The 27,413-nt window shown below is 39.9% G+C and overlaps 1 protein-coding gene across 1 annotated transcript in view; it reads left to right on the top strand.

Moving 5' to 3' along the window:
• Nucleotides 1–21,608, top strand: part of LOC146834620 (vitellogenin-A2-like) — a 67,046-nt gene extending 45,438 nt beyond the window's left edge. Inside the window, exons 23-34 of the mRNA XM_085602095.1 lie at nt 599–1,102; nt 1,480–1,530; nt 2,251–2,358; nt 5,364–5,576; nt 5,692–5,834; nt 9,288–9,426; nt 9,516–9,651; nt 15,060–15,246; nt 18,231–18,319; nt 20,094–20,191; nt 20,285–20,466; nt 21,333–21,608. Of these exons, the coding sequence (XP_085458221.1) occupies nt 599–1,102; nt 1,480–1,530; nt 2,251–2,358; nt 5,364–5,576; nt 5,692–5,834; nt 9,288–9,426; nt 9,516–9,651; nt 15,060–15,246; nt 18,231–18,319; nt 20,094–20,191; nt 20,285–20,449 (1,833 nt within the window). The 3' untranslated portion in view covers nt 20,450–20,466; nt 21,333–21,608. The remainder of the gene's footprint in view (nt 1–598; nt 1,103–1,479; nt 1,531–2,250; nt 2,359–5,363; nt 5,577–5,691; nt 5,835–9,287; nt 9,427–9,515; nt 9,652–15,059; nt 15,247–18,230; nt 18,320–20,093; nt 20,192–20,284; nt 20,467–21,332) is intronic.
• The last annotated feature ends 5,805 nt before the right edge of the window (nt 21,609–27,413 follow it).

The following is a 27,413-nucleotide window of genomic DNA, read 5'->3' as shown; positions in this document are numbered from 1 at the left end:
TGTGTTATTGCATGAAATTGATTATCCAAAACTGTGGCCTATTGCCACAAATCTTTAACATCCATAATGAAAAACATTCTTAAAAACTATTTTACTAAAATTATTGTAATAATTAGGGTCTCTACTATCAAATCTGTAAGTTTCAATGTTGTAACTAATGTTATAGCATAGTTGCACCACAATCTATTCATAATACATTTTCAATGAAAGGCAATAGAACCGTTAGGCATCACAACAGGATTCTTAAGTTTCCATCGGTACGTGAATAGTAAAACATCATTTAATGAATAATCTTGTTATAAAAATCTATAAGCATTATAACTAGTTAGCTATGTATGTTCTCCTTTTCTAACATTTGCAAGCTCCCTTTAACGGTGCTGTTATTTCATTTTTCTCTATAACTTTATCATTTTATTCATATTGCGCAATGTGTACATTCAGATTTTTGCGTCTACATTGGTAAAAGTGTCATGTTAAGAGATTTTGAAATAATTGCACTTCAGTATCTAAGAAAAAATACAGACATGTTAAAACTATCACAATGCTATTCGGCATTGCTGAAAAAGATTGTGCATTTATATGATTATTTCATCTTTAGGTCAGGAATGGAAGCCTGCGAGCAAGATATCAGGGAAAACATAAACATTCCAAGAATTCAAATCCAGACATTGCTGAGGTTGCAAAGGCTAAAAAACAACTAAGTTCATCTAGTTCATCTAGTTCATCCAGTTCTTCCTCCTCATCTTCGTCTTCATCAGCTTCTCGTCCCCGGCCTTCTAGTAAGAGAGAGCACCAAACACAGAAGCCTTCAAGGAGCCTCTCAAGCAGCAGTGAGCAAAAAGAAGGTAGAAACTCTAGGAAAACCAAGGGTCGTAGCAGTAGCAGCAGTAGTAGCAGCAGCAGCAGCAGTAGCAGCAGCAGAAGTCACAGCAGCAGTAGCAGCAGAAGCAGCAGCAGTAGGAAAAGCAGTAACAGACGCCATCACGCTGCTCACCAGGGAAGCCAACAACAGCATCAACAGAATAGCAGGAAACAATGGAGCATTAGCAGCGCTAGCAGCAGCAGCAGCAGCAGCAGTAGCAACGAGTCCCACAGGAAAAAGGTAATGTACCAATTCAGTTTTGATATGAATGATATACTTTTGACAAATCATTTTACAATACTAACCTCCAAGTATCCCACTGAGGACCTGCTGCTGTGCTGATGACATATTTAATATCATAGCCTCACTTGAGGGGGATTTATCATCCTGTGATTTTAATGGCAGCTAGAAACCACCTTTGCTGTTCATGTGATGCCGAAGGCCTTGCTTTTAGTTGGACATTCTGGGATGGTGTTGGTATTGAACACCTTATAGATGATACAGTTGCAGAATGTTATGCTTGAAGAATTGATATTTGCTTATTTATACAGCATCAACTATAGGTATGGTGGAATGACTAGTGTTTTACTGTGTCTGTTCTCATTTTTGTACCACAGACAAGCCCTGATATTTATGACCTTCATTTCCACCCATCAAACAGAAATTCCGTAAGTGGTATTCAGAAAAAGATTGTAAGTAGTTGCATTCTTTAGTACCTCATGTCAATTTTCACAATTCACCTCCAGAGAGCTAAGACATATGCATCAAGTGTCAGATGCCTCCAAAAGAAAAACAGAAGACAGGACCTCCTGTAGCGTTTCCCTTTCTAATGTGTGCACTACTCCATTTCTCTAAGATTAGCACCAAGGGGCAGCTGTCTAAAAAAAGCATGAGACCCTCATTGCCGAAGTAATTCATTCAAATTACCAGTGCCTTTTATGTTTACCTCTGTTAGCATATGGCTTACAAATGCAGGGATAAGTGTGTAGCTACAATTGTGAAAAGTGGTTTATTGCAAGGGTGCATGCTCTTAGGTTTGTTTAGGTGCAGTTTGGACAGTCATACATTACCTGCTTTATCCTACTTTCCACAGAACATAATTCTGGTTGGAGGAAGGCTCTCCCATGCTTCTAGAGGGACTGTCTGACTTTTGCTAAATTGCTTTTAGCAGGAGATTATGAAGCCAGGCTGATTCATTTTCCACAAATACAGAAACACACTGCCATAGGGCTTACCTCTTACGGCTTAGGTATAGCCATGATCTGCAAGTGACAACTATGAAAGTTGCAAAATTCAAGTTTTGCTTTAGGCAAATAATATCACAGTTAGCATTTATGTAGACTGCACTACAGCCGTACATTTTCATAAACCACATTTTTCTTATGTAGAATCCTAAGAAGAGGGATTCAAGACAAAGATCCTCCTCCCAATACAGCTCTTCAAGGAGCAGCAGCAGCAGTAGCAGCAGCGGCTCCAGTGCAAGAAGATCTCAGAAGGTAACTGCCGTATGCACCATGAAACTAAGGGCCCGATGTATGATCCAAGTTTTCAGTCACAAAGCTTGCAAGTTACAATATCACAGGGCTAGTGACAGCAACAATGCTGATCTCTGTGTACAAAAGCATATAGAGAGTCTTTCTGTTGCACAACTTTTAATGAATCACAAAAGAAAATGTAATGTAAATCACCCACTTCTTAGCAATTCATTATGCAATGTGCAATTGAAGCTACAAAACATTAATATGCTTGTGATTGTTGACAGGAGGTGGTAAGTGGTTTCTGTCCCTGAGATACAGTTTCCATCTGCAGAATGGTAATTGACATTTGGATTCAAGGGATCACTAAATACTCCTCGTAAAACCGGTCACTGAATTAACATTTTCAACAGAGGGTCCCCTATAGCATATATATCAATAAGGCAGGAGTTTGTACGACTCTCCCTGAACTTCCTAGTTTATAGGAATACCTTATTGATCACTTTGGGAGCAATGGAAAAAAGCAGCACCAAGAGGATTTTTTAAATACATTAAGTAGCCTCAGTACTGTTTGTGATCCTGAGATAGACTTGATTTGCTTGGTAATTTATGTCTAAGTAAAGTATGTTAATATGTTAAATGAGCAGAGTTTAGGCTATAGAACTCACACTAATTGATAAGGGGATGCAGCTAGTTAATCGGATTCAAGTGAGTCTCAATCAGGTTCTGCGCTCCTGAATGTGTTTTGCACATTTTGATTTACATTCTGATTAATGGCATTAATAGGTAGTAAGAGATAATTTTGGTTTGGCATGTTGGTTGCATCGTAGATGAGTTGCGAGTAGTCTTTTTTGTTTTTTATTTCAAGGTAGTTGCTTTACAGTACTAAAGCTAAAGAGGTCTTTTCTCATTTGGTCATCTGATTTTCTCCACCGTCTTGTGTGAGTTTTAGTTGTAGTAATCTGTAACTTTACATTGAGGTTAAGCCAGCCACAGTGTTGTCGGATTTGTGGGGCTTTAAGAGAAACACTTTATAAAGGGCCTATGGGAGGCATAGGTGGAATTGGTTGACAGCCATTACAAGGTCCACTGGCCCTATATAACACAACTATAGTGTTCCATGACATGGTAGATATGTTTGTGAAAGAGGGTGGTGGATAACGTTACACTGGGCAGGTTGAGGTTGAACTTGATAATGTGATGATCAATCAAAGTGATATTTTTACCTGTAAATGGGAAAAGGTTTTGAGTTAATTATTCCATCAACATTATAACCAGCCGTATATGTCGGTCCAGTAACAAAAATGTGGAGGTTGAGAGATTAAAGTCTGGTGATCATTGAAGAGGTATTTGAGAAGTTCAAACTTTAAGAAGCATAGATTTGTGTGGCCAACTGTAATTTCTGAATGGAATTCAGGAGAATGTTTGGGAATGCAGCGTGTGAGTGGTTCATTGGCAGATGAGCAGGATGAATGTCATGCTAGATGAGCAATATACTAATCTGCTTTAATTCCAGTTTTGTGTAATCTTTGCCATGGCCTGTTGATAGTGAGATTTTGTACACTAGCGCTAGTCCCCCACTTCATTATGTTTGGGCAGTTTGTGCACCTGGTTGGAATGGTATAGCTTTGTTCAATATAACTGATGCATCATCCAGTCAAGATGAATCTGTCCTTTCTTAATGACAACCAGTGTAGTTAATATTGTTTTATATAGCATAGGAACAACACATTATTAGTGTTATGTGCACGTATCAGATGGTGGAGATGGTTTGCAGATTTGTGACACGCATTACCACCTGTAAGGGTATCATGGGCTGTGCAGGTGAGAGCCACATGAAGTTGCTACTTTTCTACCTTAAACTTCAAAAGTTAAATGTACATGTCCAACTTAAATTATATGCATGTTGGCCTAGGAGCTACCTACTGCCTACCTTAGGGGTGACACATTTGTAATAAAAGGGGTGTTGAAGGCTTGGCAAGGGTCCTTAATTGGCCAAGTCGAATTGACAGCTTAAGACTGCATAGAGGCTGCAATGGTAGGCTTGAGACATGTTTTAAGGAGCTAATAAGGCAGCTGGCACAATGAGTGGTGCAGGCCCACTGTAGCATTTAATTTGCAGGCCCTGGGTATATGTTATACCACTTTACTATGGACCTATAGGTTAATTAAATATATTAGTCAGGTTGAATCCAATTCTACCATGTTTTACGGAGTGAGAACACTGGCTAGCAGTGATAAAGTGCACAAAGGCTTAAGTCCAGAAAATCAAATTGGTCTGTGCATAATCCAGATGATGTGTTACTGTTCGTAATGAAATTATGACAATAAATCGGTGTTCTGTACCTAACTTAACATTGCATTAGTGTTTTGTTCATAATCAGATGATGTGTTAGAGGCGCATGGGCAGCACAAATAATGGAAGGAGGGTCCTCTTTTTAATCCAGATGATTATTTGTAATTTGGAGGTAAATTGTGTCAATGCATTAGTTTTTCTGAGCTATCTTAGAATATAAATTCATGTTGTTTATGACAATTAAGAGTATCAATATTGCAGTTTGAAAGAAAGAAGTGGCCTGTCTGTTCTTTACAATAAAGTAGAGAGGGTGGTATTGCTTTTCCACATAAACAGGTGATGGGCACCTGGCATGGCTTTTAGGAGATCCACAGAAGGTAGTAAACTTACCAAAATGTGTCTAATAGCTATTTGAAAGACAAAGAGACTGTGTCACATGTCATGGCATGTCTGGAAGGAGGGTGTAGGGATTTGTGGGATTTTGCTCTCCCTCAAGTATGTGACTAGTTTCATGTGCTTTGTAGAGACTAAAAATCTACTCAAATCGTTTTGCAAGTTCCAGTTAGGGAACTCAGAAGGGGTGTACAAGTGACATTTAAAGGAGCGCAAAGGACTTCTACGAACTTCTTCTGAAGCATGTGTCAGTTCAACATGCCTGAAAAGAAACTGATGCTGGCTTTTCAGTGCTCCAAGTTAATTGCTGCTTTCAACTTTTGTCACGTGTCTTTAGCCTGCATTTATGGGAGACAACAAACCTCCAGTGCTGGCAGTTACTGTTCAAGCGGTGAGAAATGACAACAAAAAGCAAGGATACCAGGTGATCGTGTACGCGGACTACCGCAGCTCCAAGCCCCAGATCCAGGCCTATGCAGTGGAAATCGCTGCCACCAGTAGGTGGCGCGCTTGTGCAAATGCGGTTGTTGTCAACTCTCATGAGGCACAGGTGAGGTATTCAAAGACAGCCAGAAAAACACAGAAAACAATGGGAAGGATAATATCTACTCAGGCTTTGAAAACTTCAACTCTAATAAATGGTGTCTTTTACATTCTGATTTTAGGCCTATGTGAAATGGGGTCAGAATTGCCAAGACTACAAAATTGCTGCAAAGGCTGAAACTGGTCACTTTGGCAGTCAACCGGGCTTGAGGCTGAAGGTGGAGTGGCCAAGAATCCCATCGAAACTGAAATCGGCTGGAAAATGGTAACATTTACTTTTTGTAATTGTAAATTACTTATTGCGCATGTTCAAAAACAAAGACAGTACTACATATTCTGTTGGAGATGCGCTGCAGAAATATATCTTCCTTTGGGTGACGTGCAAGGTTTTTTATCAGTAAGCCCGCTCCATGTTTCATGAGGTTTAACTAGGGTCAAACATGCTGTGAGCTCAGCAGGTAAAATATGTTGAGTTGAAAGCATAAGCCTAATGCAACAGTGCGGAGAAGATGTCTTCTCAAAACCAACACAGCTTAGATTGTGTTCATCTACAAAGTTGCATATGTTTTCAAAACAACACACTCTTGTGCTTACTGATTAGTTCTTCAGTTTTCAGTATCCTTTTTATCTTGGCAATGTTTCCTATTATCCTGACAGAAACGTTGGTGTTGTTAGGAGTAAACAATGCATCCCGACTATTTTACTTGCTACCCCTGGCGAGAAGAGAGATTTGTAAAAGATGGCTAGACTCGGAGCACCCACATCTAATAGCATGGTTAAACTCGATAAAATGTACCTGCGAACTAGATACTAAAGGCAACGCTAGTCAATCTAATGAGCTATGGAAGGGTTATATGACATGGCTAAAATAGGATCTAAACTTTAAAGTAGGTGGGGCTGGCTGTCATCCCGGATATAAGGTCCAATGATTACATCATGCCATGAGCTCAGTGTTGGTTTGACCCAGTTTCCGCTCCTCTCCTCCAAGTTACGGGCCAGGGTGGCTCGGAGTCTCAATCTGCATAGACCATAGACGGATCGAGGGTACACCAAAACGGTTCGGAATACAGCAGTCATGGTGAAATGAGGACAAAAAGAAAGCAATATTTCCAATTACTTTTCTTTTGAATAAATAGAGAATATCCTTTAGGAAAACAAATATAGTTGTCTGTACTATTTGTCACATGTGGGTTGTTTCCAATATTTAATCAAATTCGGGCAGCAAAGTTGGTGTCTTATACCACTGCAAAAAGTATTTAATCAATGTCCTTGCATTCAAAGTGGGGCTTGTTTTGAATGCACAAAACAAACTATCAATAAGATGCCCCAATGTCTCACACCACTGTCCTTAGTAATGCTTGCTTCAAATCTAGTTATCTCTGCTAGACAATGTCACACCGGGAGCCAAGACATCACTAGACTGAAAACTACGGGTAAAGACCGGAGGGAAATCCTTCACTCCCTTTGCACTCAGGATATTGAATCAGGAGACATTCATCTTCACAGAACATTTTCGACTCATCCATTACCAATCCACCGTTACATTACACAAAGCTCCCTAGCCATTAGATAGGTACCCTCTGTATGCCTATCTATGATCGCTCCTGAAATTTAGAGTCCTTTGTTCTTCCTATCTATAATATATATATAAATATATATTTATGGCTGTAAAGGTCGAGGGGATTCAAGAATAAAAACCTCCGCTGGTTTACCTTGTGGTCTGTGCTTCATTGTTGTTTAAGTCTGCGCAAGCCTACGGAGTTCAAGTTAATATATATATATATATATATATATATATATATATATATATATATATATATATATATATATATATATATATATATATATACATATATATATATATATATATATATATTACCTACTGGCAGTCGCCAGTAGGTAGTTGTAGTTAGGACCTATTATCCATAGGAAATTGGTAAAATTCTTTTCCCAATAACTTTGGCGCCGGATGAGGAATCTTCGAGAAATTTTCAAAACTTATGGGTGCTCCGGTCAGCTCCTATCCTGAAAGTTTGGGGGTCGCCAGTAGGTAGTTATAGTTAGGACCCTGTTTCCATAGGAAAACCGCAACATTCTATTTTGAATAACTTTGGCGCCGGTCGACGAATCCTCACCATATTTTCAAAATAGGTGGGGCGCTGCGCTCCGCTCCTACCCTGAAAGTCTCGGGGGGATTCATCAAGCGGGGGCTGAGATAAAAGGGGGGTCCCAAAACGCGTTTTTCCCATGCATTTTTCCATAGGACCTTTAGACACAGCCACAGCCCGAACGGCTGAACAGAGTTCCTTGAAATTTGGCAGAGAGGTAGTCTACAGGTCAAGGAAGTGCCTTTTGTAGGTTTGGTGTAAATCTGTTCAGTAGATTCTGAGAAAATAGCCTTTAAATCAATATATATATCTGAGCCAGCTTACGGTGCCTTTACGGTGCGCTTACCGTACGCGTACGGTGACGTGCGCGAGCGCGATTCTGATTGGCTGTTCGATCTAAGTAAACATTCTAATCGGTCGAAACCAGGAAGCGGCGGCCGCCATTTTCTCTCTCGCACTCTGAGGGGGGCTGCAAAAACCAAGACAAAAAACATCTACAGGGGGAGTATATTCAGTTCTTAAACACCCAGCATCCATATATGTGTCCCCAAACAACCCCCAAGGCCAAAAAAACAAATTTATTTTTTTTCCAAAATTCGCCGATTACGCTTACCGTACGCGTACGGTAAACAATTTATAAAAAAAAAAAATTATCCACACTTTCCCCACCCCGTGTGCAAATGGTGCCCGTAGGGCACCATTTGTGCATAGCCTATACATTTAAATGGAAAGTACAAATGAAGAACATTCCCAACGAAGCGCATAATATGTCCCCATCCCGCGTAACGTTACGCACTAACTGCGTAAAGTGGGCGCGCGGTGCGCGAAGCGTACCGCGTGCTCACTGTGAGCGCACGGTGCGCGAAGCGCACCCTGCGCTCACGGAACGAACTGCGTTAACTGGGCGCGCACGCCACGAATGGCGTAAAGTAACTTAGCATTTAAGAAACCGTACAAATTCACTGAAAAAACCATAGGTTTCACACACGTTATAGTTAGGAATTAGCATTTAAAAAACCTTGCAAATTCACTGAAAAAACCATAGGTTTCACACAAGTTATAGTTAGCTGTACATTTCACTCGTAAAAAACCAATGAAATTCCCCCGTTATAGTTAGTGCAGGCAACTATAACTCACGCGACCGCAATCCTCTGCTGATGACATGTGTCTTTATGAAAAAAAAAATATTTGTAATATATGTATAGCTAAAATTTAATGGAAGAAGACATGGGCAAATAAGTGTCTAAATACAGTATTAGCATCAGCAGAGGATTGCGGTCGCGTGAGTTATAGTTGCCTGCACTAACTATAACGGGGGAATTTCATTGGTTTTTTACGAGTGAAATGTACAGCTAACTATAACTTGTGTGAAACCTATGGTTTTTTCAGTGAATATATATATATATACACACACACACATACATACATACAAGGCATGAGTCAGAGGCAAAGATGGAAACTACAAGCACTTTTTTCACCTTCACCAAAGACCTACATTAACTCTGCCAAGTTTATTTCTTATAATGCAGTGCACTGCATGTTGAAAATCTTGACATCTCAGCCCATGTCCCATGTCTGCATCAGAAACTAATGATTTATTTCACTTACAGGGCTGCACAGTTTGTTCCAGGAGTTGCTCTTATAGCTGGTTTCTCTGAAAAGTTACGGAAAAATCCCTCAAAGCAAGCAAAAATCATCCTTTCTCTGAGCTCCCCAAGAACATTTGATGCAGTTATGCAGATTCCAAGGGTAAATATTACAACTGCTGATAGCAGTACATTCCTGTCTAAGTAGAAAGTTGATCAGAATGTAATGCTTTGTTACTGTTTCCTCTGCAGCTCACACTTTATTACAGATCCATTCAGCTCCCTGTTGCGGTCCCTGCTGGTCGCCCCATCCAGACCTCGGACATTCAGTCGCCCAGCTGGAATACTTTCGCTGAAGCTCCAGAACACCTCCTAGACAAACTGAGAGGTGAATATGACCAGTAGTCGTATCAACATGTTCCATTGATCTCTGATGTAAAAATCATCTTGGAATTAACTTGAGAGTTTATTCATATTAGACAATATCAGATATGTGTGCTAAAATCTTTAAATACAAAGTTTTTTGCAAAATAAAAAATATACGATCTTTCCTGACAACCGTCATTGGCACTTAAAATATCAATAAATTACATCAAAGTCCCCCCAAAATCAGTGCTTTTTCTTATGCACTTTTATTTACTCACATAGAGGTTTTCTAAGTTTCAAATGCACATAAATAATGCATAACTGAATTACGGTGGGTATTTTTCAGTGTTTTTAAATATAAGAAAATGTAGAAAATCAGTGGTTATTGGTGATTATACATTTCTGAGTCACACTAATTTCTCATTGGTTGTTTTTTCAGTGCTTACACAATATTTTCACACAGTCATTAATTGTGTCAAATCTCTTCATTCAGACTGTTGAGTCTCCTTCTGGTCCTGTTTCTACATGTTTCTACATGTTATAGACTTTAATGGACTCAAACCCAAGTCGTCTCACTTCTGGCCATTCACATTGTAGGCCTGAAATGTAATGGCTTTCCCCTGATCAGGGTCCCTCCCCCGTCTTAATGTGCTATAACCCATAATAGTTTGACACATGTAAAGGCTCATAACTGGCCAGTCCTACTGGTGGGCTAAAATGAAATGTATTTCATCTGTCAGTCACACCTCTGCCTACTGATATTGACTATAATAGTTTTAGACATGTTTTGTACCACTCATGCCTGATCTTTAAGTAACTTGCTATAGTCTTCAATTGTGTCTCCACTATTTGTATTGTCACTCCTGTCCACTGCCACAGTTGGCATGGGCACCTACGTCATTTTGATCTTGACCAATCGTTATTCCCAAGTAAAGGGCATAGAATGATTCCTAAGGTTCCTGTCATTATCATTTTTAACTTCCTAGTACTTGATTGTCCACTGTTACCCAATCCTGGCGCTAAGCAGGATTGTGTTCATAGTTTTGTGGCACCTGTTATCATTGTATGCAGCCAAAGGGCACCACTCCTCATAATTATATATTGCACATCCCAGTTGACAATCCCAGAAAGTTCAGCCCCAGATATTACCAACTGACCTGAAAAAATGCTAATCTCCATGCTTTTTAGTTTAAATTGACAGTAAGCTATTTGTGGCCATTGGTGTTAAATCCTGAAGCGCACAGAACATATATATATATATATGTGAATGTGTGTGTATATATATATGTGTATATATATATGTGTATATTTTCTACTGGCGGTCGCCAGTAGATAGTTATAGTTAGGACTGTGTTTCCATAGGAAATCTGAAAATTCTATTTTGAACTTTGGCGCCGGTTGACGAATCCTTGTAATATCTGACGTCATCAACAGAGGATTGCGGTTGCGTGAGTTATAGTTGCCTGCACTAACTATAACGGGGGAATTTCATTGGTTGCTAACCAAGGGAAATGTCCAGCTAACTATAACATGTGTGAAACCTATGGTTTTTTAAGTGAATATATATATATATATATATATACAAGTAAACACCGAAAAAGAGTCACACGCATTCAAAATGGAGTTAAAGTATTTCATATAAGTCCTCCATCCCCTGCTGCGCTTTTTGGCTCTTCAGCCTTGCTCACGCACTGAAGAAAAGCCAATACATATTGCAGGGGCTGGAGAACTTACATTTAATGCTTTAACTTCATTTTGAGTGTGCATGACTCTCTTTCAGAGTTTACTTGAATATACTGGCCAGGGACCTAGCCCGACACCACGCGCTACCCCTCATGTTGGCAGCAAGGCAGTTGCGGGAAACAAAAGGAATCATATATAAATACATACACACACACACACAAATATATATATATATATTATAGACACCAAAAATCTTAAATAAAAACTGCTCTATCTTCAAATGCAAATGTCACAACAAAGTTGAAAAACCATCTGGTAGATAAGATTTGAATCAGGCTTTCACCTTCAGTGATGTTAATAAGAGGGGTGTTTTGCTGCAAGAGAGAAGTTCAAAATAAAAGGAGTAGTGTGTGTGTGTGCGAGGCTGTTTTCTAGCTTGAAACCTTTAATCCATACGCTGCCACCCTTTTTATAAGGTAAGCCTTCCTGAAAGGTGTACGTGCAAAGCACTTTCGCTTTCTAAAAAAAGCTTGTCTCAATTTATTTATTTGCACGTTTTTATATAGCGCAAACTCTATCCAAAGGTGTCAGAGTGCTTTACAATAGAACCAGTTACATTAAATAAGGACAGAATACAAGAATTACATAAAAGATCAGAAACAGATAAACCCACATAAGCATGGTAGTAAGTACATACGTCTACTACAGATACTAGTGGTTAGAGTTACACATATATACAAGTTGCAAATTCATTCAAAATTACATTTTAGGGAAAGTTGAAGCAATTAGGGTTGAACAAATAAATATTACATATTTACACAATATGATCTTCTCGCCATTGCTGGGGTTCTTGCTTTCGGCCTGGCCTTCAGGGTGTTGTTGCACTCACGGGCGGTGTTCTTGGGCCTAGAGGGATCCCTGGGCTGGTGATGGCAGTAGGGGTAGAAGTTGGTGGGCAAAGGCGGCTGGGGTAGTCTGCAGGTAGATCTCGGTATGCACTGAGGGAATAAAGCCAGGTTGTAGACATCTTGCCCCGAGATGGGCCCAGCTGAATGGACATGCCTCCTAAAGAGCCCCAGTCCCCCGCCTGTCTCGACCGCCTCAATGGCTAGATTTTAGCACCCCCTTTTCAATGTTAAACGGGTGTTCGTGCACCCAGTGCACTGTAGCAAGCCCTCTGGAGAAGCTCCAGCACCTGGCCCGACCTCAGCCGATGTCAATGCTGCTCTCCGCCACCGGGTCCCTCTGCGCTGCAGCTGAAGAACTCCAGGTCTCAGAGTTATGCTGCAGGAGCCCCCATCCTCTGACTGGGTAAAGAGGGGAAGTGTTATTTCTTCAGTAGACTTCAATTGACTTCAGTAGGATCAAGAGCGGCAAAAGACTCAATTAATTGCTAGGAATGCATTGAATGAGATGCACCACCCCTCAGACAGAGATACTTGTTTACTCCTTCAGATACTCAACCACACATTTGCACACATATTGACACCAAAACACAAACTCTCATTGAGATTCATGCACACGTACGCTCATGCACCTACACATGCATCAAAATACAGTCACTCACACATAGCAACACCTGTGTTTTACCTCCTCTGCCCATATAAGTCCTCTTTACTCTGAGGCTCTGCCTCTAAGGAGAATGCATGTTTTGATGGTGGCCTAACAGCACTGACACTGTTGAGAAAAGGGCCTCTGCTGTGCCCTTTCCAAAAACCTGCATACCATAACTTAGGACCATGTTTGATTAAATTTGTGCAGACTAGAACAACCGTTAAAGGCAGCAGGGATCAGACTTTTTTGTTGCTGCATTAGTTTAATGCAGTGACTACAATTACATACCTCAAAACAGACCACTACGGAGAGGCATGTGAAAAATGCCTGCTCTCTAGACTATTGTTTGCCCTTCCCCACATGTTAAAAACACTCATCAGGAGTTACAGTTTGAGTGAGAAGAAGAGAGGGGGTAAGAAGGCTGGGATAAAGGCATTTAGAGAGGGAAAGTGGTTCGATTGCAGAGAAAACCCTGCAACTGGATGGTGGGGCTAAGGGCTGATTATACCAATCACACGTTTTCAGTTTCAATGTGAGGCTGATGTTCATTGTTGAGGCTTCACCCTATTGCTGGAATTGCTAATGCAATCTTTGAGTGGATCCTGGAAAATCAAAAACTGTGGTTTCCAGTTAAAAACAGACACAAACATTAAGGGACAGGATGGGAACCCAAACCAGCCCTGGCAAAGAGCTCGGCTGGTCCCCTGGGGGTTTGGGGGTGCGGCCAAGGTCCTTGCCATGGCCGGTTTTGGCTGATCCTGTTACAGGGTCCGGTTTTGCACCTATGCTGCAAAAACGGCCCTGTAACAAAAACAGACCCAGGGGACAAAGATCGGCCCGCACCCTGGCAGCCCACCGGGGAAACACCCGGTGCCCGCTACGGCCAGTCAGGCCCTGCAAACATTTCCAGTTTGGGACAGTTTTACCAATTTTCATCAGTAAAAAATTTAAACCAGATACCTGCAAGTCAGTCTACAAAGAGGTACATTCCAGTTCATGAAAGAATGGTACTGTGATGAAAAATAGAGAAGAAAATGCACACGCTTATAAGGGATCACCAGTGCCAGATGCACTAATGTACCAGTCTCAGATTTGTGCGACCAGTGTGCAAGCCGATCTATACACTATTTTATCTGTTTCCAAAATTTTTACTCAGAGGGAGTCAACATCTGTCCTTTCTCATTTATATTCATGATTTATGTCACAAATTGTGACTCACTCCTATTGGTGGCTCTCACAGGGATGATGACCTGCATGGGTCAGCAGACCACCATCTCTATGACTGCTTACAATAAAGATTTTGAAATTGCAAAGAAGCCATTTGCTTCCTTAAAGGAAATAGAGCTGCTTTTAAAAAGTACAGCTGTTTTTTCAGAATGTTCTTTAAGAGTTGGCAATGACAACTGCCAACTCTCCCTAAAACATTTACAACTTTCACATTTTGTGACTTGGTTACCATCCAAACTAGAGGCTCGGTATCTTTTCATTGGTTAGCAACTGTAATTACAGTTGTAAACCATTAAAGCCTTGCATAATGATTCAGTATTTGAAAGGCACGCCCACAACATCCTTCTTCCTAGTAGCACACCGGGATCCATCTATAATACCAAAACCAATCAGTACAACATTACCAGAGGCTACAACAGGGATTCACACACTACAAAAAACATTTTTGAGGTTGAAAAGTCCACCTTGGAGTGTTTGTGAATAAAAACATTTTCAAACATATGGCCCTGTGTTCTCTAGATGGCCAGAAGAGTAAACATATACAATTGTTGGGCTTTGACATAAGGCTTAGAGTTCTGACAGTTAAGCATACTCTTTAGATTTGGATGGCAGTTATGGATAGCAATTGCTATCTGTGGTTCATTTTTGATTCCCCTGTCAGCCCCCTTATTATCCTTCCTATCAGTCATTATGAAGGCAGTGGCAGGAACAGAAAGAAAAAGGTATGCTAAAGTCCATTCATTTCTCTAAAGCCCATGTGCGTGCCCTTCAGAAGTCAATGGGAAGCTGTTAATGGTTTAGGTGTGGTAGAAGGGTGGTGATATCAGTTCCCAATGGTGCATCATATTGCTTCCAATACTCCTTGCGTCTTTGTTAGTCAATGTCTGTGTATTTAGAGTTGCCATTTTTTTCTTCTTGCATGATAGTATGATATGCTTCATTAAATTTGAATTGAATATTTCTTAGGTGACTGCACGGTATCCAAAGATAGAATCACCACATTCAATGATGTTGTATTTAACTACTCAATGGCCAGAAGTTGCTACCATGTCCTGGCCCAAGACTGTAGCCCTGAACTGAATTTCCTGGTGATGATGAAGAAAGTGAAAGAGTCTCCTGACCAGAAAGCCATCAATGTCAAACTGGGCAGCTAGTGAGTATTACCAGTTTTACAAGATGAATGCTCAAACATGAGTGTGTGTGGTGTATCTTTGGAGGTACATCTTTCACGATTAGCACATAGGTGTTCATTGTGTCTCTTATGTGAAGAATATTTTCTTGTGATATGATTGTCTAAGGATAATTGTGATTCTACTGAGAGGAGAGATGAATAACTAACATTTGTATTTTACATAAACCTTCTGCCACAACTATTCAAACATCAATATGCTGTTTTCACATTTACTTAAAAAATACATGGCAGACCTAATCTGACCTCTTTTGGCACATTGTTCACCATTTGTTCACATTAGATAACTGGTGCGCATGGACACACTGGTTAGTGTGGGCAGCAATGTATTCACATAAATGTATGCAGCAAACCTACACATAGTAATGTCATATCACCACTTACTTTCATAAATTTATAGAGAGAGTATTTTTTACTGTGGGCTCAAATTCATCCAGAAATATTACTGAGAAGAGGTATCTTGTTTATGAAAAAAGTAGCATAAATGAAATTAGTAAAAATAAACTTGCAGACGAACATAGATCAGTCATGGGCAATGCTCACTGGATAATTCATTCTCTGCAAAAGTAATACTGAATTAGGATCAGCAGATTAAAAGTAAGAATGGCAGAAGCAATGTTTTCTGGCATGGCAGTTGAACGGGGAACAACCTTTACAACGCAACTTTTACAACGCACTACACTTACAACGCATTTTTTACAACGCAAAATCCATTACAACACATTCCATTACAACGCATGACACTACAACGCATTTTTAAAAACTACCTTTACAACGCATTCCATTACAACGCATACTACCTTTACAACGCATACCATTACAACACATAATATTACACTACACTATCCAACACTTACCCTACTGTTGCACCCCCTGGAGTTAGAATAGTAATTTTTACTCCTACACTATCCAACACTTACCCTACTGTTGCACCCCCTGGAGTTAGAATAGTAATTTTTACCCCTATACTATCCAACACTTACCCTACTGTTGCACCCCCTGGAGTTAGAATAGTAATTTTTACCCCTATACTATCCAACACTTACCCTACTGTTGCACCCCCTGGAGTTAGAATAGTAATTTTTACCCCTATACTATCCAACACTTACCCTACTGTTGCACCCCCTGGAGTTAGAATAGTAATTTTTACCCCTATACTATCCAACACTTACCCTACTGTTGCACCCCCTGGAGTTAGAATAGTAATTTTTACCCCTATACTATCCAACACTTACCCTACTGTTGCACCCCCTGGAGTTAGAATAGTAATTTTTACCCCTATACTATCCAACACTTACCCTACTGTTGCACCCCCTGGAGTTAGAATAGTAATTTTTACCCCTATACTATCCAATACTTACCCTACTGTTGCACCCCCTGGAGTTAGAATAGTAATTTTTACCCCTATACTATCCAACACTTACCCTACTGTTGCACCCCCTGGAGTTAGAATAGCAATTTTTACTCCTATACTATCCAACACTTACCCTACTGTTGCAACCCCTGGAGTTAGAATAGTAATTTTTACCCCTATACTATCCAACACTTTCCCTACTGTTGCACCCCCTGGAGTTAGAATAGTAATTTTTACCCCTATACTATCCAACACTTTCCCTACTGTTGCACCCCCTGGAGTTAGAAAAGTATTTTTTACCCCTATACTATCTAATACTTACCTTAAATGCAATTTAACATTATGCGTTGTAATGGTATGCGTTGTAAAGGTAGTATGCGTTGTAATGGAATGCGTTGTAAAGGTAGTTTTTAAAAATGCGGTGTAGTGTCATGCGTTGTAATGGAATGCGTTGTAATGGATTTTGCGTTGTAAGTGCATGCGTTGTAAGTGCATGCGTTGTAAAAGTGTGCATTGTAACGACATACATCCCAGTTGAACCGCCATGGAAAGGCTGGTGAGGATGCACACCGTAATCCCAACGACGGTGCCTGGTAGGCACTGCCACCTTTTTTGGGATGGAAAGGCCTTCGACGCACCGGCGGGCTCAAGGAGCTTGTCGGATGTATGGCAGTTAGATTTTTCGACTGCCGTGGTCCTGCCCGCAATTATAAAATGCCAGGCGGGAAATTACCTCACTATGGCACTGAACCCGCCACTGACACCCTGTTGGTGGTGGATTCACCGCCATCTTAATGACCCCTCAAGGGCCTGATTTAGAGTAGGTGTGGGTTTAACTCCCGTAATTCCATGTGGCGTGATCATGAAAATACTCTAAAACGTCTTTGAAATTCTGCAGAATTACACAAGCAATTCTGCATTTAGTGTTTAAATGCCAACTCACTTCCTAAGTGGATGCCAGGATGCATTTTACACTAAGAAATAGAGCTGAATGCAATACAACAAGAATAGCAATGTGAGCAGCTAAATGTGCTTTTGGGGTAGGATTCTCCCCTAACTTACTTCTGGCATTTAGCTCTATGTCCATGGGGCAAAATGCACCCTCACTTCCAAAACGGATGCAAGGATGCATTTAACACTAAGAAATTGTGCTAAATGCAAAACAACTCAAAGAGCAGTTCTTGCTAAATTAGTTTCTGTGCTAATTCCCCCACCCAAATTACTCCTCATGAAACAAGAGGCGTAACTGTGTAAATATTGGCAATTCCCTCCCAAAGACAGACACAGAATTACTTAAAATTTTCTGATTACTCCGGCGTACTTAACAATATGCTCTGGCCAAATTTAGAGTTGGGTGGAAGGGTACTCCATCACAAGAATGACAGAGACCCCGCCTGTCTTATTAAAAGTGTATTATGTCCTAATGCACTTGTAATGAGGCATAATGTGATAAAGCAGTCATCCGCCAAACCGAATAAGACCGTTAGTGTTGTATTCAATGGCTACACACTTTTCATACAGTGACAGATGATTGTCAGTATTGAAACAACAGATAATTAACAAATATATATAATCTATTCTTTTCCTTCTTTAGCGATATTGACATGTATCCATCTGCTGACTCCCTGAAGCTGATCATAAATGGCATTGAGGTGAATAGCCTGCCATATGAATCCCATTCTGGTACGTAATCAAAGAACCTGCCCTATCGATAAAAAATATTATGTGCTTAAATTAAGAAATGACGCAAACAGCTTACGTGTACTATATTCATGTATGATATCAATTTAAATATAAGGTCATAATGTTCCCTTACAATTCGTAGATCTCCATTGGCCCTCTGCTTTGTGTCATTGCATTCAAACTTGCTCCTGGCTACTCTTTCTACTTTCCATATAATTTCTTTTGACCCTGCTCCCTTCTTTACTGTTAGAGATTGGGTTTCTGGTTTGCAGCGGTATGCACCATGCCCAAGCAGGAACCTCAACCCTAGTCTGTGTAAGTCAGATACATACCCTAAATTAACCTTTCTCCAGCTTCTGGCAGCTTGGCACAGAGCAGTCCAGCTTAACTTAAGAGGCAGTGTTTAAAGTATTTGTGTAACACTACAAACAGTAAAACGGTGAAAACACCACACAAAAAACCTACCTAGTGAGAAAAATAGAGCTTAATTAATTGAACAAAACAGGATCAAAACGACAAAAATCCAATACGTATAACTGGAGTAAGTATAACTGGAGTTATGAATATTTAAAGACTCAATGGAAATGTAGTGCTTAAAAGCATGAAGTGCCAACTTGTGCTATCTGGTCGTACTAAACCGGGTCAAATCCAAATGTTCAGGTGGACCGTAATGGAGCATGGGTCAGATACATGGACCAGAATTGGTCAGCTAAAACAAAAAGGAGGATTGTAACAACCCTTTGCCGTCCCTAGCTCTTTAGACTTTTTCCAGACATACGTGCACTTTGGGCTTTCAAAATCCACGAACAAAATGCTTAATCAACACATTTGCTTGAGTAAATATATCCACTTGACAACTTATTATATTCATTTGTTACTCATTTGATTGCTTTAATTTCTTTCTTTGCAAGAAGTGTTAACAAATCTGAAAATGTTTATCCCTAAAGTTCCAGCATTTTCAAACTTTTGAGCGTTGGTTTTTTATGGCTAATCTTTGTTTATATAAAGCAGAGAGCTTGAGCCCAAGGTCTATATTTGATTTTGCTCTGTGGATGCTAAAATAGCAGCTTTTCCCTGGATGAAGTGGGAATCAAATTTCCAAGAAACATCTTTGTTTTGTCGAGTTGTATGTCTAGAACCACACCATAACTCAGGTATTAAAATACATTTTTGCCATTTTTGAGTCAGTCCAACTATGATGATTTGGGGTAGGAGAGGACTGTTATTATTTGGAACACCCAGAAAATGCATAATCCTTGCAGATCAGTAGAACACCTGCCATTTAGTAAGTGTGCTTATTAGCCAACTCATTGAGTTGTACACAGAAATTTCGAATTAAAACGATATGGGAACAGAATATACAATATGAGCCAGTTCTGAAGAACAATTATCGCTGAAGGCCAAACCTCTCCTATTTCTTAACATGCAAATTTCTATCCCTTATTGGATCTAATTCTAGCACTTCTTAGATCTCTGCAACTTGTGCTCCTCAGTATTATATACTGCCTTTTTTTACATAGAGCGAACTTGACCCAAAGGTATAAGGTATCAGAGCACTTTACATGAGCACCAGTTGCATTACACAAGGACACATTCATTTTTGTTAGGCACGGGGAAATTAAGTGATTTGTCCAGAATCACAGGATGTTGAGCGTCATTCCTGAGACTTGAACCTAGTTCCCCAGATTTGAGATGGATCGCCCTAGCCGTTAGGCCACATCCTCTCCCCTTTTTCCTTTGCATTTTACACGTAACACATTTCTTTTCATTCCAGAGCCTCAATTGAGGATGGAAAAGGAGGCTGATGGGCTCGTTTTGATCGCACCTGACTTTGGCATTGAGAAGCTTTACTATGACAGAGTCACATGCAAGGTATTCTTGTGCATTCACTTATTGCATTGTTGACCATATTGACAAGATTACATATATTTATATTAGATGCCTCTTTTATGCTTTATCATACAGGTTACACCAGCTTTGTGGATGAAGGGCAAGACTTGTGGTGTTTGTGGCCATCATGATGATGAGCGCGAACATGAATATCAGATGCCAGATGGATTTGTTGCCAAGGATGAGGAGAGTTTTGTCCAGTCTTGGATTACAGAGGAATCTTGCTCTGTTCGCCAATGATAAAAGGTCCACAACCAGTAAGTGACCATCGTGTTACCATCTATTAAATGCAACCAAGTCTATCCCATAGAGTGATGGGGGTCCACCTAGCCAATGTCACAGGAGCACTTTCTTCACATTTACCTTCCAAGTTTCTTACAAGTCGTTAGTGAATATATTACCTCAATATCCGAACACATGTTGTGCTCGCTTCTGGTCAGTGTCCAGAAAGCTACACGATAAGCATGATTTCGGTACCTATCCAAGTCAAGACAATGGTACAATGACAGGTAGCACTAAAAGATGATGAATGAGAGTTTCCACAATTTGAAGAAACATAAATATTAGAGCTTTAACCCCTTGGCTGCGGCAGGAATTCCGCCGCAGTGCTGGGGGGGTTTGGGGGCAGCGCGGTGGCGCTGTGCTCATGACGGAGCCACTCCGTCATGAGTCACGGTTGAGCTGTGCTCATGACGGAGTGGTTCCATCACGACTTCGCCCACTGCGCTAATCGCCTGCACAGGCGGGGAATTAGCACCACGTGGGCGGAGCTTGCGGCCAACGGCCGCAGCATGACGGAACCACTCCGTCATGAGCACACGGCACCCGTGGCTCATGACGGAGTGGTTCCGTCATGAGCGGGGAAGGGGTTAAATATAGGACATGTTTGAAATAGACACAATGTGTACTGGTTTTAATTGGACATGCATCATTGTCTCTTGTTTTTCAGTTGGATGAATGATGGCATAGAAAATGGTTTCAAACAATTTGAAAAGTTGTCATAGAAAAGCAACAAACACTATAAATTGTTATGTCAGAAATAGGTAGTTGAGATATTTGACTGTGAACACTGTATGAATTGACCTCTCAGTTCCATATTAGTAATTTTACTCTTTTTGTACAGATTCTTATCTATACCCTGCTGACGGACATTTGTAACTACGCGTGGATTAAGTTTTGCTTGACACATCTGAAGAACTGCAGTGTGCGGGATAGAGTAACCACTCAGAAGATTAGATTTCAACATCTTTCTTCATTAATGTGTCATTTAGAAACAGAAAACATGTTATAAATTTGCCTAGAAACAGTTAATTTACCAGTCAACATTAATAAATGATCAGTACAAAAACCCCTGTAAATATATAATTTCCAAATAAACAATGCATTCATTCAAAAAGAACCGCATGGGCTTTACTTCATTGACAGAAACATTTTTGTGAGAAATATATGTTTTACCTTCTGCACTAAAAAAATCGGAGTGATTGAATTAATGTGTGTGTGTTTTTCTAAACAAATGAAAAAAATATTGGGTACTGTTTCCCGGAAATAATACAGTCAAAAGTATCCTTTATGTGCTCCACAGAAATTGCCTCCTGCCCTATGAGCCTTGGGGATAGCATGGGGTGACTTACAAATATTAAAAAGGCTGAGTAGGCCTGGTAAAATGTTTAATGTGCCAGGTCACAGTGACAGTTTAAAATTGCGCTGCAGCTGAACTAACAGGCCTGAGACATACTTTTAAAAGGCTACTTTAGTGGGTGGCTGTAGTGAATAAAGGCAGGTCTGGTCCAAGTAGTATCCATGTAAGTTTATTCAAGATAAGATGTTACAGCTTAGAGCCCCACCAGGAGCAGCCTTCCTGCAGCTCATCCCATCCACCAACATTCCACTGACCAACATTCTCTTACCACAGTCACCCTGGCTGAGCAGCAGGTATAACACATCTCCTTTCTTTATATTAAATACAGAAGACTCTAAATGAAATAACAAAGAAGTCTGATGCAAGCAAAGGATGGCATACAAACAATAGCATACAACAGAATGACAACAGATCCATTGCATAAGCAAAGTGGCAAATATCTGAAATGTCAGCATAAAGATGATAGGTGGAAAATATCATGCTTTCAGAAATAAAAAGAAAGAGCAACAGAACACAAGTGCTATAATAAAGATACACTCATGCACCTTCTCCCTTTATACCACAGCGTAATACAAACACAACTACGCTACAAACCGCAAACAAACCTAACTAGCTGGCCAGACAAACATGAGTAAAGTAAATAGGGTGCCAAACACAAGGTGTAGAAGAAAACCATCCAACAAGAACAACTAAAAACAAATTCACCCAAGCCGAAGCAGGGGTGGAAAGTGTGGAAAGGCGCTCCACACAGAACCAACAACATCACAGCTGTCCTTTATCCAAGCCCGAAGCATGAGTGGAAGGTGTGGAAAACAAGTCCACATGAAACCAAAAAACAACACCAATCACTAGCACATAGCTAACACCACACACTGGCAAAACACAGACTCTTTGCATATCTGGCTTTAACACAGCCCTTCACCCAAACCCGAAGTAAGGGCGGTACGTGTGGAAAACACTCCACACGGAACATGAGAAAATGCACAACTTAACATCCAGCGAAATGTAAGGAAAACAGCAATCAGAAGTAAAACATTCACTTTCAAAAATCTGGCTTGACCTCAGCCCTCCACCCAAACCCAAAGTTGGGGTGGTATGTGTGGAAAAAACACTCCACAAAGAACATGTGCATGTACAACACTACAGGGTACACGACCCATGACCCACAACCCACGAACGCACCCCCCCAGGTGAAACAACAGCACAAGGTACAGGAGCCCTGAACCCTTACCCCTAGGTAAACAGGGTACACGACACCCAAACTCTCCCCTAGGTAAACAGAAGTACAGGGTACGCGACCCCAACACACACCTCTAGGTAAAACAACAGCATGTAAAGCATATCAAAACATAGCAGCACATACACAGTTTGCATGTCACACAACATCATAAAAAACATATATACTGCCAACAGCAACCTGGTACTGTAACTTAAAAGAACACTTATACACATACAGTATACCAGCATGAATCAAGACAACACAGTCCAGCATAATTACTGAAGGAAACCTGACAAGAGATGTCTCACCCAAACCCATTGTAGAAGTAACAACTACACCATTAGCCTCCTTCCATTGACACGATGGAAACGGAAATTAACATAGGCCTCAGTTTGAGGACTCCGACACCCACACACAATTTAGCAGCTTCTGACAGCCACAACACTTGACTCCTCCAATAGGATAATGATGTCCTACACAATGTCGGGGAATTTCAGTTATAAGTATTAAGGCATTCAATTTTCGGAAGAAGTCATATGTTTGCTAAAAAAAGCTGAAGCACCATTTCAGCAACTCGTAGATGAATGTAGAAATTCCCCAATACTACTCTGCTGAATTCAAGGTTAAAACAAGTCATCCCAAATAAAAAAAAAACAGGTTCAGTAAGGAAGGCAGAGAAAGGGAAAAAATCTGCGGTGACCCCGCAGAGAGAGCTAGGTTGAGTAGTGATACTCGGAAATTAATATTTCTTTGTTAAACACTGTACTATGTGTTTAAAATGTCTGTAACTATTATTTGTGCGACATAATTTAATCAATGTTTCTACTATCCATAACTTTTGAAATGTGGGCCACAGATGTTGCTCCATTCTGAAAGATATACATTTGCCAATGTAAAATTTGCCAGCAACATAGCCACTGGTTGTCCATTTTCAATTTAAGCTGAGCATATTTGGCATTCTGTGTGGATTATCATGGGCTCGATCCAGCTGCCAAAAAGGGATATATTTTCCTCTGATGAAACCCATTTTTGATCTAAAATTATACACTTTGGGATAGAGAATGTCAATAATACATTCAAGGCTCGATAACTAGGTCTTTCATTCTCTGGAAGACTGCAAAGATGCCTTGGCAGATGCCTTTGCTTTCTTTTGTGGCACCCAGGAGGACCATTTGATTTAACTTACGGAATTGGTTGGGATAATCGAGAAAGTTATCATAAATACCAAATCAAATAAGTGGCAAATATCCTTTTTTGTGTACGATTGTGCCAATTTAGCAGCGTAAAATGTAATTCACTGGGTTTTTTACATAGTAAAATGACACATATAAAATTAGGTTAAAAAAGAAAAACTGAAAAAAAATTAATGTTTTAATCGCAAGAAAGTTACATATAAATTGTGATATTATGAGGAAACTTGTAAAAGCCTATGGGAGAGTTAAGGATACCTTAATTTGCAGGTAAACTAGTTTATAATTCAACAAAAGGATGACAGACAACATAAAACCAAGTTGAAGGCAAATAGGAACACATTGCTAGTTCCACAATATGGACAGCATAAAATATAAAAGCCAGAATGTAAAACGAAATAATACTAAGTAAATGCAGGGTGAAAGTTACGAGATGAGCATAACATATTGCACAGCAACCACATTGGAGCTTACCTTGAGGAGGTATGTAGTTGGAATAATATATAGCACTTCAAAAAAACTGCATATATATATATATATTCACTGAAAAAACCATGGGTTTCACACACGTTATAGTTAGGAATTAGCATTTAAAAAACCTTAGAAATTCACTGAAAAAACCATAGGTTTCACACACGTTATAGTTAGGAATTAGCATTTAAAAAACCTTAGAAATTCAGTGAAAAAACCATAGGTTTCACACATGTTATAGTTAGCTGGACATTTTACTCGTAAAAAACCAATGAAATTGCCCCGTTATAGTTAGTTCAGCTAACTATAACTCACGCGCCCGCAATGCACTGCTGATGACGTCACATATTACATCACTCATGACATGGTCAGTGACATCACTCATGACATCACTGATGACATCTCAAATGACATCACTGATGACCTCACTGATGACATCATCCAGTGAATGTGTGTTTTTCTGAAAATTAAATATGTTTTATATATGTATATCTCAAGGTCGATGGAAGAATAAATGGGTATATAAGTGTCTAAATGGATGATTTGTTTTTAAAAAATTGATTGTGTAACTGACTGATTAAGTGTATCTCTCACTTTGTTTATAAGTGGCTGCATGGGTTGGTGAGTAGCTACATGGGTGTCTATATAGGTTAGTAGTTGTTTTTTTGAGTATCAGTCTGAGTGTCTGTATTACGTAGTGCATAGGTGCATGAATGAGTGACTCACTGTTTGTATGTGTTGAAGACAGCATGTGTGCAGGACTGTATGGGTGGATGAGTGTGTGTATGGGTGTGTTAGTGAGTGAATGACTGTCCCAATAGTGTCTTCAGGAGTAACTACATATGTTTTAAACTAGTATATGTGACTATTGGTGTATATATGTGAGTATATGTGAGAGGGAGAGATTGAAAGAGTTCCTGTATGAATAAGTATGTGTTTCTATAAGTGATTGTTTAAAAGACTAAGTATGTGTAAGTTTCCGTAGAAGTAAGTGTGGTGGTGTGTGTATAACTGTATATGCAGATGAATGTATGTTTGATTCTTTATTAGCATGAGTGACTATGTGTGTGAGTAACTCTATGGATGAGTGGCATTATGTAACAGGATGTATAGGTGTATGAGTACATATGATGAGTGAGTACATGTATGAGTGACTGTATAGGACTGTTGGTGAATGAGTGGATGTGTATGTCGATCTTAGAATTACTGAAGAGGTTGTTGTAACTGGTATTGGTATGTCCATTGTTTTGAAAATTTTAGTCTCTATTTTTGAATGTGTGTATCAAAGCTTATATTAAGGTGAGAGGAGGTCTGCCACTCTATCACAAGGATGATGTCATCAGTGATGTCATCAGTGATGTCATTTGAGATGTCATCAGTGATGTCATGAGTGATGTCACTGACCATGTCATGAGTGATGTAATATGTGACGTCATCAGCAGTGCATTGCGGGCGCGTGAGTTATAGTTAGCTGAACTAACTATAACGGGGCAATTTCATTGGTTTTTTACGAGTAAAATGTCCAGCTAACTATAACATGTGTGAAACCTATGGTTTTTTCACTGAATTTCTAAGGTTTTTTAAATGCTAATTCCTAACTATAACGTGTGTGAAACCTATGGTTTTTTCAGTGAATTTCTAAGGTTTTTTAAATGCTAATTCCTAACTTTAACGTGTGTGAAACCCATGGTTTTTTCAGTGAATTTGCAAGGTTTTTTAAATGCTAATTCCTAACTATAACGTGTGTGTAACCCATGGTTTTTTCAGTGAATTTGCAAGGTTTTTTAAATGCTAATTTTTTTTTTTATTCTTCATTTTTTTCAAACATATTTTTAATTTAATTTTCTTTCATTTTATAAAGACTATGCTTAAATTTTTAAAATCCTTAAATATTTTTTTTTAATATATTTTTTAAAATAAACATGTAAAATTTATTACCAGATTTTATTTTTTTTTTTTTTTTTTTTTTTATAGTACGCGTACCGTAAGCTCACGGTAAGCGTACGGTTTACGCAACGTCCGTAATCTATCTACGCTGCTTGCGTATAGTTACGCACTTTGCGTAGCCGCGCGTACTGCGCGTGGGACGCGTGCGCGCTTACGCCACACGCGCACGTTACGCGGAAGTGCCGGGAGTGACTGTTATGCGCATGCGTGCATGCGCGTGTCTTTTTTACGCGCACGCGTACTTTTTGCCGTAAGCGTACCGTAAGCGTACCGTAAGCGTACGGTAGGTCATGTGATCATGAAACACAACTTTTGATTGGTTGAAACTACTTTCAGTTCTAGAACTCTCCTACACCACACCCATTCCCCTCATTTCTGCTTGTGATCCCTTGGGAGAAGGAGCTGGTTTGTCTTTGGGATACGATGGCAGAACAGCAGAGCTCTTCTGAGAGTGAGGCTAGCACCAGCAGCACTGTCTTGAGGCAGAGATCGAGGAAACAAAAGCCTTCTTATGTTTGGGATTATTTTACTTTTCCAGAAGGCCAGCAAAAGGTGAATGCACCCTTAGTTACTTGCAAGCTGTGCAAGCGTGTACTTTCTAGAGGTAATCCTAACAGGAAGTATTCCTTTGGGAATCACACCATGAAGAGACACCTCCAGGATGTACACAGAAGGACACATGGTCATCTTTTTGGAGGTAACTCTTCAGAAAGACGAGCCAGTACATCCACAGCAGCT

The sequence above is a fragment of the Triturus cristatus genome, chromosome 4_2 (genome assembly GCF_964204655.1).
Source record: "Triturus cristatus chromosome 4_2, aTriCri1.1, whole genome shotgun sequence".
NCBI classification, from domain to species: domain Eukaryota; kingdom Metazoa; phylum Chordata; class Amphibia; order Caudata; family Salamandridae; genus Triturus; species Triturus cristatus.
Note: the sequence above shows the minus strand (reverse complement) of the source record. Positions and strands in the feature narration are given on the sequence as shown.